The sequence below is a fragment of the Salvelinus fontinalis genome, chromosome 25 (genome assembly GCF_029448725.1).
Source record: "Salvelinus fontinalis isolate EN_2023a chromosome 25, ASM2944872v1, whole genome shotgun sequence".
Taxonomy (NCBI): Eukaryota; Metazoa; Chordata; class Actinopteri; order Salmoniformes; family Salmonidae; genus Salvelinus; species Salvelinus fontinalis.
This window is the reverse complement of record NC_074689.1, coordinates 26083669-26095654: the sequence shown is the minus strand read 5'-3', so window position 1 is coordinate 26095654 and position 11986 is coordinate 26083669. Positions and strand designations below refer to the sequence as shown.

The following is an 11986-nucleotide window of genomic DNA, read 5'->3' as shown; positions in this document are numbered from 1 at the left end:
TGTCCTTTGGGTGGTCGACCATTCTTGATGCACACAAAAATCCATCAGACACATTCATACCGGTGCGCCTGGCACCTACTACCATACCATGTTGCCCATGTAACCTCTGAATGGCACACATACACAATCCATCTCTCAATTGTCTCAAGGCTTAAAAATCCTTCTTTAACCCGTCTCCTCCCCTTCATCTACACTGATTGAAGTGGATTGAACGAGTGACATCAATAAGGGATCATATCTTTCACCTGGATTCACCTGGTCATTCTAGGTCATGGAAAGAGCAGGTAGTTCTTAATGTTTAGTGCACTCAGTGAATATTAAAATCTAATCTATGACCTCATACGAGATCTTTAATTTAATCTAGTTATTACTATAGATGTGGATTCTCCCTCTGGAATACATGGTCCGGAATGTCATCATATAGGAAGGAACATATCGGCATGTCAAATCATCCAGTATAGAAGAACAACACAACTTGAAATTAAAACAAAAAGCGAATATAAACATTTTCCTAATTTACATGTTTTTTTTTTCTCAAACCTGGCTGTCCCAGATATTAAGAAGTATGAAGGTTGGAAAGTGCAGAGAGGAATGACACCATTTGGATGAATAGCAGTGAGACTGTATTTCACCAATGCCACGCCTGCAACTGTAACTCTATTCTCCCTCACAAGGAGAGGCTCTATAGAAGACTGTTGTGTTTCAACAAATGTATTCCCCAGCATCGAGCAGGTTGTTCGTCACAGGCTCTGTTGAGTTGAAACACAAACACGCACACTGTGAAACCTTGAAGTGTAAAAATAAACATCTCCCAACACTATGATGTTTTTTCTCCTCCCCGGGTCTCTCAAAATCACAGAACCTGATCTTGCAATTCGACTGTATATGATTTCTGTGCAGGACTACTGTTTGCATTTAAACATCCATTTAGGGTATCCCCTGTGGATTCATTTGTTTCACAGAGGTCCAATTACGACCCCGCGTACCCCTCCCCTCCCCCCTCCAAACAAAACCATTTTCTTTTATGTTGCAATTAAACAGATTTATTCCTGTTTACGTTTGGTATCCTAGGGAAGAGGGTTCCTCGTTGGGGTCAGAGTTTTAATTACCCACTATTTAGGACCAATAACAAACTGATTATTTGCCAAATGGCTCTTGCAAACCGTGAGGTTTGAATCTATGCATACATACTAAGCCTCACCGCCACCATTAAAACTGGGCCTAAAGTGTGCTGCCACTATGACATACATTTGCAAAATCCTGATTTGATTAAGGTTACTATGAATACCAAATATGTCCCCACTGACTTGGCAGTGTTTTTTTCCTTCTGTCTGTGCAATGTCAAAGACTACAGTACCACTAGATTCTGGTTCTTTATCATATTCCCCCTTTCAGTATTTGTCAGAGAATCCACAGGAGATCAAAATGTGTGTGTGTGTGTGTGTGTGTGTGTGTGTGTGTGTGTGTGTGTGTGTGTGTGTGTGTGTGTGTGTGTGTGTGTGTGTGTGTGTGTGTGTGTGTGTGTGTGTGTGTGTGTGTGTGTGTGTGTGTGTGTGTGTGTGTGTGTGTGTGTGTGTTAAATGTTAGGACTCAAATGATGGTGGTTTAGAGTCCTGTAGCAGCACACACCACAGAACACCTGCTGTTGAGAGCAGCAGGACAATTTGCATGTTGGTTTGATCCAACACGGAAAACACTATGCAAACGATGTTTACACATTAACATAATTCCCTTACCTAAATATAATTTTCACACTTTTGAATTAGTTAACACAAGGAATATAGTATTATACTTTGTTACACAGTCTTTTGAAGGACACAACATACAAACGTAGGAAATGCATAGCCCATTACCATGAGGCACTTGCTTCCTACAGTATGATCGTGATCATTTGCATTATAGCTGGATATTGACACAACACTGATCGTATCTATATAATTCGGGGAAATGGACAATAAATACATTGCTTATGCTTTACATTTTCATAAGCATACTATGAACGTCTGTCAAAGCACCAGAGAGAGTGGTGCCTTCTTGTCCTAATCCACTTGAGGAAGGCAATTTCCTCTGTTTACACAGATTATACCTCTTTCTTCCCCCCATTCAATATGGTTTTGATTCCACCTGGGTGAAGTGATCTGGATGAGCGTGACCCGTCATTGGAAGTCTAATTGCCCTCTGGAGGGTTGGGCAGGCTGGGATGTCTCTGAGAGCCTCTGTAGGCCTCCTCCACTCTCCTCCACCCTCCTCCACTCTCCACCCTACTCCACTCTCCTCCATCCTCCTCGACTCTCCTCCACCCTCCTTCACTCTCCACCCTACTCCACTCTCATCCATCCTCATCCACTCTCCTCCACCCTACTCCACTCTCCTCCACCCTACTCCACTCTCCACCCTACTCCACTCTCCTCCACTCTCCACCCTAATCCACTCTCCTCCACCCTCCTCCACTCTCCACTCTACTCCACCCTCCTCCACTCTCCTCCACCCTCCTCCACTCTCCTCCAAACTCCTCCACCCTCCTCCACTCTCCTCCACCCTCCTCCACTCTCCTCCACTCTACTCACTCTCCACCCTACTCCACTCTCCTCCACTCTCCACTCTCCTCCACTCTCCTCCACCCTCCTCCACCCTCCTCCACCCTACTCCACTCTCCTCCACTCTCCACTCTCCTCCACTCTCCTCCACTCTCCTCCACCCTCCTCCACTCTCCACCCTACTCCACTCTCCTCCACCCTCCTCCACTCTCCTCCACCCTCCTCCTCTCTCCACCCTACTCCACTCTCCTCCACTCTCCACCCTGCTCCACTCTCCTCCACCCTACTCCACTCGCCTCCACCCTCCTCCACTTTCCTCCACCCTCATCCACTCTCTTCTACCCTCCTCCACCCTCCTCTACCCTCCTCCACCCTCCTCCACTCTCCTCCACCCTCCTCCACTCTCCTCCACCCTCCTCCACTCTCCTCCACCCTCCTCCACTCTCCACACCACTTACTCTTTGACTTCTACATTGATGGGGGGAGTGGGGGGGGGGGCTGCTTCCTGTCCGTGACCGTCCGTCCCCTGCTCCATTGGAAGCAGCTAATGCTATCTCACAGCAGCCATTGTGGCAAACCACTGACATAACAAATCAAATGCAGCTGGTTGGAAAATACCAGAAATGCCTATTAAGAAATTTATGGGGATTATGGGGGTGTTGTGTGTAGTGACAAACAAATCTCAATTTAATCTATTTTTATTCATGCTATAGCACAACAAAATGTGGAAAAAGTCAGGGGTGTGATTACTTTCTGAAGGTGCTGTTTAAGCGGAAAAGGCCTATTATTGTGTGTATTTTGATTGTGACCAAGGCAGCTTTGGGTTTTGTTGTGTTTTTTTAAACAAGTTCGCTAATGAACGTCAAATCCAGCTCGTATAGTGCTTAATGCATATCTGTCGATCTGTTAGTCCCCACAGATCTTGGTCAAACACTGGCAACGAAAAACAAATCTGTCTGTCAGAAAAAGGTTACACCTCTAATTAGGGTCCTTAATCTGTGTCTCTAATTCCAAGTCAACCGTCAGGTTTCCCTGATTGGTACAAATCTATTTTACCAAAGAGGTTACAAGAATGGGTCACAAGTTCACCTCAGTGCTGATTTGCTCCTACATTTAAAAGATCATTGATTACAAAATTAGCAGGGGGAAATGTGGGTTTTAGTGGCTGTATTCTCTAAAGACTGGTGGGAACTGGAGTATCAAGGACACAATCATGAGTCGGGGGCACATTTCACCTACAGCACATGATATCTGCGACGGGACTGATCATTCATTTTCCTCACAGAACCTCAGAGCATATGTACAGTAGTGACCATAGCAACCTCAGAGCATATGTACAGTATTGACCATAGCAACCTCAGAGCATATGTACAGTAGTGACCATAGCAACCTCAGAGCATATGTACAGTAGTGACCATAGCAACCTCAGAGCATATGTACAGTAGTGACCATAGCAACCTCAGAGCATATGTACAGTATTGACCATAGCAACCTCAGAGCATATGTACAGTAGTGACCATAGCAACCTCAGAGCATATGTACAGTATTGACCATAGCAACCTCAGAGCATATGTACAGTAGTGACCATAGCAACCTCAGAGCATATGTACAGTAGTGACCATAGCAACCTCAGAGCATATGTACAGTAGTGACCATAGCAACCTCAGAGCATGTGTACAGTAGTGACCATAGCAACCTCAGAGCATATGTACAGTATTGACCATAGCAACCTCAGAGCATATGTACAGTAGTGACCATAGCAACCTCAGAGCATATGTACAGTAGTGACCATAGCAACCTCAGAGCATATGTACAGTAGTGACCATAGCAACCTCAGAGCATATATACAGTAGTGACCATAGCAACCTCAGAGCATATGTACAGTAGTGACCATAGCAACCTCAGAGCATATGGACAGTAGTGACCATAAGTCTTAATGGTGAGCATGGACCAGGCATGTTTTGTTCTATGTCCAGTGGCTGAGCTAACAACAGATAACCATTGTAACATTTGTAGTGGCTGAGCTAACAACAGATAACCATTGTAACATTTGTAGTGGCTGAGCTAACAACAGATAACCATTGTAACATTTGTAGTGGCTGAGCTAACAACAGATTATCATTGTAACATGTGTAGTGGCTGGGCTAACAACAGATTATCATTGTAACATGTCTAGTGGCTGGGCTAACAACAGATAATCATTGTAACATGTGTAGTGGCTGAGCTAACAACAGATTATCATTGTAACATGTCTAGTGGCTGGGCTAACAACAGATAACCATTGTAACATTTGTAGTGGCTGAGCTAACAACAGATTATCATTGTAACATTTGTAGTGGCTGAGCTAACAACAGATAACCATTGTAACATTTGTAGTGGCTGAGCTAACAACAGATTATCATTGTAACATTATGTAGTGGCTGAGCTAACAACAGATAATCATTGTAACATGTCTAGTGGCTGAGCTAACAACAGATTATCATTGTAACATTTGTAGTGGCTGAGCTAACAACAGATAACCATTGTAACATTTGTAGTGGCTGAGCTAACAACAGATAACCATTGTAACATTTGTAGTGGCTGAGCTAACAACAGATAACCATTGTAACATGTGTAGTGGCTGAGCTAACAACAGATTATCATTGTAACATGTGTAGTGACTGAGCTAACAACAGATTATCATTGTAACATTTGTAGTGGCTGAGCTAACAACAGATAACCATTGTAACATGTGTAGTGGCTGAGCTAACAACAGATTATCATTGTAACATGTGTAGTGGCTGAGCTAAGAACAGATTATCATTGTAACATTTGTAGTGGCTGAGCTAATAACAGATTATCATTGTAACATGTGTAGTGGCTAAGCTAACAACAGATAACCATTGTAACATTTGTAGTGGCTGAGCTAACAACAGATAATCATTGTAACATTTGTAGTGGCTGAGCTAACAACAGATAATCATTGTAACATTTGTAGTGGCTGGGCTAACAACAGATAATCATTGTAACATTTGTAGTGGCTGAGCTAACAACAGATAATCATTGTAACATTTGTAGTGGCTGAGCTAACAACAGATAACCATTGTAACATTTGTAGTGGCTGAGCTAACAACAGATTATCATTGTAACATGTGTAGTGGCTGAGCTAACAACAGATTATCATTGTAACATGTGTAGTGGCTGAGCTAACAACAGATTATCATTGTAACATGTGTAGTGGCTGAGCTAACAACAGATAACCATTGTAACATGTGTAGTGGCTGAGCTAACAACAGATTATCATTGTAACATGTGTAGTGGCTGAGCTAAGAACAGATTATCATTGTAACATTTGTAGTGGCTGAGCTAATAACAGATTATCATTGTAACATGTGTAGTGGCTAAGCTAACAACAGATAACCATTGTAACATTTGTAGTGGCTGAGCTAACAACAGATAATCATTGTAACATTTGTAGTGGCTGAGCTAACAACAGATAATCATTGTAACATTTGTAGTGGCTTGGCTAACAACAGATAATCATTGTAACATTTGTAGTGGCTGAGCTAACAACAGATAATCATTGTAACATTTGTAGTGGCTGAGCTAACAACAGATAACCATTGTAACATTTGTAGTGGCTGAGCTAACAACAGATTATCATTGTAACATGTGTAGTGGCTGAGCTAACAACAGATTATCATTGTAACATGTGTAGTGGCTGAGCTAACAACAGATTATCATTGTAACATGTGTAGTGGCTGAGCTAACAACAGATTATCATTGTAACATTTGTAGTGGCTGAGATAACCACAGATTATCATTGTAACATGTGTAGTGGCTGAGCTAACAACAGATTATCATTGTAACATGTGTAGTGGCTGAGCTAACAACAGATTATCATTGTAACATTTGTAGTGGCTGAGCTAACAACAGATTATCATTGTAACATGTGTAGTGGCTGAGCTAACAACAGCTTATCATTGTAACATGTGTAGTGGCTGAGCTAACAACAGATTATCATTGTAACATGTGTAGTGGCTGAGCTAACAACAGAGTATCATTGTAATATGTGTAGTGGCTGAGCTAACAACAGATTATCATTGTAACATTTGTAGTGGCTGAGCTAACAACAGATTATCATTGTAACATGTGTAGTGGCTGAGCTAACAACAGATTATCATTGTAACATGTGTAGTGGCTGAGCTAACAACAGATTATCATTGTAACATTTGTAGTGGCTGAGCTAACAACAGATTATCATTGTAACATGTGTAGTGGCTGGGCTAACAACAGATAATCATTGTAACATTTGTAGTGGCTGAGCTAACAACAGATAATCATTGTAACATTTGTAGTGGCTGAGCTAACAACAGATAACCATTGTAACATTTGTAGTGGCTGAGCTAACAACAGATTATCATTGTAACATGTGTAGTGGCTGAGCTAACAACAGATTATCATTGTAACATGTGTAGTGGCTGAGCTAACAACAGATTATCATTGTAACATTTGTAGTGGCTGAGCTAACAACAGATTATCATTGTAACATGTGTAGTGGCTGAGCTAACAACAGATTATCATTGTAACATGTGTAGTGGTTGAGCTAACAACAGATTATTATTGTAACATGTGTAGTGGCTGGGCTAACAACAGATAACCATTGTAACATGTGTAGTCAAACACAACCAAAACTACAGTCAAGTCTTGCAACACAACCCTGTTGTGGGGTGGTTATGGATGGTCTGACCAGTGAATGGTCAATGTGCAAAGGCCACATGCAACAAAGAGAAAAAAACTCAACAGGAAGGAAGTAGTTAACATTAACAAGGGTCCAATAAGAAGACTAAATGTAAAGCACTGGCCTGTAATTGATGTGTTCCTGCTTGCTGTTAATGTGTGTGCTGTGGACATAATTGCTCCCAGATCTGCAACACAACTGATTAGTAAACGTCTTTACGGTAAATAGTTGCAACTAATCATGCTACGTAATGGCTACTAGCATAGGAAACCCAAAAACAAGCAGAGACATAAATTAGCCTGCATGCTATTTACAGTATCTATGAAGTAACAGGAGCTGAGTTTTCCTACACATATTTGTCTCATACTGTATGCAAGTAAGAATACTGCTCAAAGTTGATTTTAAAATGAATTGACAGTTCGAATTCAGAAGAGATTCCTCCTTGACACAAAAACAATTCACCCCCACTCTATCCCTGGACACACAACATAATCAACTCAGTAGCGAATTATTGTTAAGAAAAGCACTAACTCAGTACTAGCGTTGTCAAAGGCCAATCCTTCCCTACCCATTTTAACATAAACAACAGACACCATTTTACTTGTATTGGGCGACAATTATGTCTCTCCTTGTGCCAAATCCATGAGAGGGTGGAAATAATTGAAGCAGGTTTGAAATGAAACAGTGTTGTGTTGAGCTACTTGCTGGGATAATAACAGCACTGACTACGACCAAGAGAATTCAGGATGATGATTCACACCTCCATATTGATTGAGGATCATGCTACATCAAGACCCTGCATTGAACCAAATGTCAAAAGCTGTCGTGGAACATCCCTGGGTTTTATGAGTGTGATTCTGTACTGTGCTCCCCAGACAGCGATACGTGTCTTCTACTTAGCAATAAGGCCCGGTTGGGGGGGGGGGGGGGGGGGGGGGGGGGGGCGGTTATATGGCCAATATACCACGGCTAAGGGCTGTTTTTTAGCAAGGCAAAACGCAGAGTGCCTGGATACAGCCCTTAGCAGTTGTATATTGGCCATTTACCACAAACCCCCAAAGATCATTGTTGCTATTATAAATTGGTTACGAACGTAAATAGACCAGTAAATATAACTTTTTTTTGTCATACCCGTGGTATACAGTCTGATAAACCACGGCTTTCAGCCAATCATTCAGGGCTCAAGCGACCCGGTTTATAAATGTAACTATACAACTGGGTATGTTCTCGTCAAAGCCTACAATTAGCAACCGATGCCATTCCCTGTTGATCAGCTAGACAGTGTACTCTGCCAGTGCATTTAATGTGCCGTTTGTTGTTGTTTTCAATGTTGTACTATAGTGAGGGAGGCCCAAGGCAAAGTTAGAAAGCACTAAATATATGCCGGTATGGGCCCTAAATTAACATAATCCAAGACACACTCAGATTATCCATTGAGGTTCTGTCAAATGAGGACAATGGCTGCCATCGTTGATCCCATCGACTCTGCTCTGCAGGCAGATGCATAGCTACACCTCTGTGAAGAAGTAGAGATGGGAAATTGGAATACAAATAAATTGGGGAAAAGCAGGACCTGAGGGCAAGGCGAGTGATTTTGAATCAAACATTTATTCCAATCAGTATGTCTCTGCATACTGTACATTTGAGCTCCCATGGTTTGTATAACAGTATGTACTGTAATGCTAGGGCATGGATAATGTCCAAATGTTAGTGGTTTTCCAATAATTACCGTTATCTGAGGACTGTAATCATTCGACTCCATTATAAACAAGAAATGTAGATCTGTTGATTTTCACTTCGGACTGTGCAGTCTCAGTGCAAGGTTGATAGGAGTTTAAAGATATTTGTTTATGAAACTAAGGCAATGTCTCTGACCTTAACCCTTGAAGCATGACTGGCATCCTAAGTCAAGTGTCTGTGCGATGGAAACCTCGTTTTGGTACGAGAAAGGTACAAAGATTACGATTATCATAAATTGTGTTAAAATTGAGGAAATTAAAGTAAACATGCACAGGACCCTCTGTTCTTTATCCAGCCCCCACGATCACCACCCAGAACCCTCTGTTCTTTATCCAGCCCCCACGATCACCACCCAGAACCCTCTGTTCTTTATCCAGCCACCACGATCACCACCCAGAACCCTCTGTTCTTTATCCAGCCCCCACGATCACCACCCAGAACCCTCTGTTCTTTATCCAGCCCCCACGATCACCACCCAGAACCCCCTGTTCTCTATCCAGCCCCCACGATCACCACCCAGAACCCTCTGTTCTCTATCCAGCCCCCACGATCACCACCCAGAACCCTCTGTTATTTATCCAGCCCCCACGATCACCACCCGGAACCCTCTGTGCTTTATCCAGCCCCCACGATCACCACCCAGAACCCTCTGTTCTTTATCCAGCCACCACGATCACCACCCAGAACCCTCTGTTCTCTATCCAGCCCCCACAATCACCACCCAGAACCCTCTGTTCTCTATCCAGCCCCCACAATCACCACCCAGAACCCTCTGTTCTTTATCCAGCCCCCACGATCACCACCCAGAACCCTCTGTTCTTTATCCAGCCCCCACGATCACCACCCAGAACCCTCTGTGCTTTATCCAGCCCCCACGATCACCACCCAGAGCCCTCTGTTCTCTATCCAGCCCCCACGATCACCACCCAGAACCCTCTGTTCTTTATCCAGCCCCCACGATCACCACCCAGAACACTCTGTTCTTTATCCAGCCCCCACGATCACCACCCAGAACCCTCTGTGCTTTATCCAGCCCCCACGATCACCACCCAGAACCCTCTGTTCTTTTTCCAGCCCCCACGATCATCACCCAGAACCCTCTGTTCTCTATCCAGCCCCCACGATCACCACCCAGAACCCTCTGTTCTCTATCCAGCCCCCACAATCACCACCCAGAGCCCTCTGTTCTCTATCCAGCCCCCACAATCACCACCCAGAACCCTCTGTTCTTTATCCAGCCCCCACGATCACCACCCAGAACCCTCTGTTCTTTATCCAGCCCCCACGATCACCACCCAGAACCCTCTGTGCTTTATCCAGCCCCCACGATCACCACCCAGAGCCCTCTGTTCTCTATCCAGCCCCCACGATCACCACCCAGAACCCTCTGTTCTTTATCCAGCCCCCACGATCACCACCCAGAACACTCTGTTCTTTATCCAGCCCCCACGATCACCACCCAGAACCCTCTGTGCTTTATCCAGCCCCCACGATCACCACCCAGAACCCTCTGTTCTTTTTCCAGCCCCCACGATCATCACCCAGAACCCTCTGTTCTCTATCCAGCCCCCACGATCACCACCCAGAACCCTCTGTTCTCTATCCAGCCCCCACAATCACCACCCAGAGCCCTCTGTTCTCTATCCAGCCCCCACGATCACCACCCAGAACCCTCTGTTCTTTATCCAGCCCCCACAATCACCACCCAGAGCCCTCTGTTCTCTATCCAGCCCCCACGATCACCACCCAGAACCCTCTGTTCTCTATCCAGCCCCCATTTTGAGAGGAGATGTGTCGTAAAGTGTTGTAACATCGTTTTGAAACATTGTTTCGTAACAACGTTTCATACGTTTGTTGTGTTGAATTTTTGCAATTTCCATGTGACTTATTAACCAAAATTTAAAGAAAGAACTGTGTAAATATTGAATAGATGAACTTGTTTAAGCTCATGCAATTATTGTGTGAATTAGCAACCTCAGTCCCGACTCCCAGGAATTCAACCTATCCCTCTGCTGTTGCAGATCCCATGTAGGTAGGCAGATACTGATTAAAGGGGCAAACTCGAGACGACATGTTCATATATAAGCTTTTCCACAACAATACCCCATACGCCCCTTGTCGCCACCTATAACATGTTTAACCTTTGGGAGGAGATTGCCCATTCGGTTTGCTCTGCCGTGCTCTCGGACCCTCCCTTACACTAGTTCTAATGAGGACAGGAAAATCAATAGATTGTCACATGAAGGATTAGTCTATAGACAGAAAGCTAATTAGACCTGTTAGGGTAGATGGAAGAGCCAACGTAGATGGATGGATCCCACCGCAATGACAAGAACATACTTCATTTGACACCCCGAGGAGCATCATTGAAATAATTACTTTATTTAATTAATTTTGTTTGCTTTTGTTTGTTTGCAATGATAACAAAAATTACAAAAACTCGACTTCTGTATGGCTTTGGAGATATGTGTGTATTTATCTTGAATGTGGTTATCGTACAGTTAGTAAAGTACAGTATTACTGGGAACTGTGTATATGATGAAATTACATTTAAATGGAAATATACTGTACAGGAGTAAATATTGAGCCTTTTGTTTTAGCAGATTCTGTGAAAATGCTGATTATATTGCATAGATTTGCTGGTTATGCATACTATAAATGTAACGTTCGTCGTCTGGACGAGAAGAAGAGGACCAATATGCAGCGTGGTATGTGTCCATAATGTTTTAATAATAAAACTGAACACTGAAACAAAACAATAAACCGACAAACGAACAGTCCCGAAATGTGAAACACAAAAACACTAAACAGGAAATAACCACCCACAAAACACAACAGAAAACAGGCTACCTAAATATGGTTCCAAATCAGAGACAGTGACTAACACCTGCCTCTGATTGAGAACCATATCAGGCCAAACGAGAAACCCAACATAGAAACACAAAACATAGATAACCCACCCAACTCACGTCCTGACCAACTAAAACAA

At 43.3% G+C, this 11986-nt stretch overlaps 1 protein-coding gene across 1 annotated transcript; it reads left to right on the top strand.

The window, feature by feature from the left end:
• Positions 1–9179: 9179 nt before the first annotated feature.
• LOC129823332 (uncharacterized) lies at positions 9180–10797 on the top strand. The gene is made up of 2 exons (XM_055882259.1): positions 9180–9207; positions 9293–10797. The coding sequence occupies exons 1-2, from the start codon at positions 9180–9182 to the stop codon at positions 10795–10797; spliced, it is 1533 nt and encodes a 510-aa protein (XP_055738234.1).
• Positions 10798–11986: the final 1189 nt, after the last annotated feature.

Excerpts from the sequence above, each read along its gene's own strand:
- LOC129823332 (XM_055882259.1), top strand. The coding sequence starts at position 9,180 with ATGGAAACCTCGTTTTGGTACGAGAAAG. Across the intron at positions 9,208-9,292 it reads CTCGTTTTGGTACGAGAAAG|CCCCCACGATCACCACCCAG; the intron begins GTACAAAGATTA and ends TTCTTTATCCAG.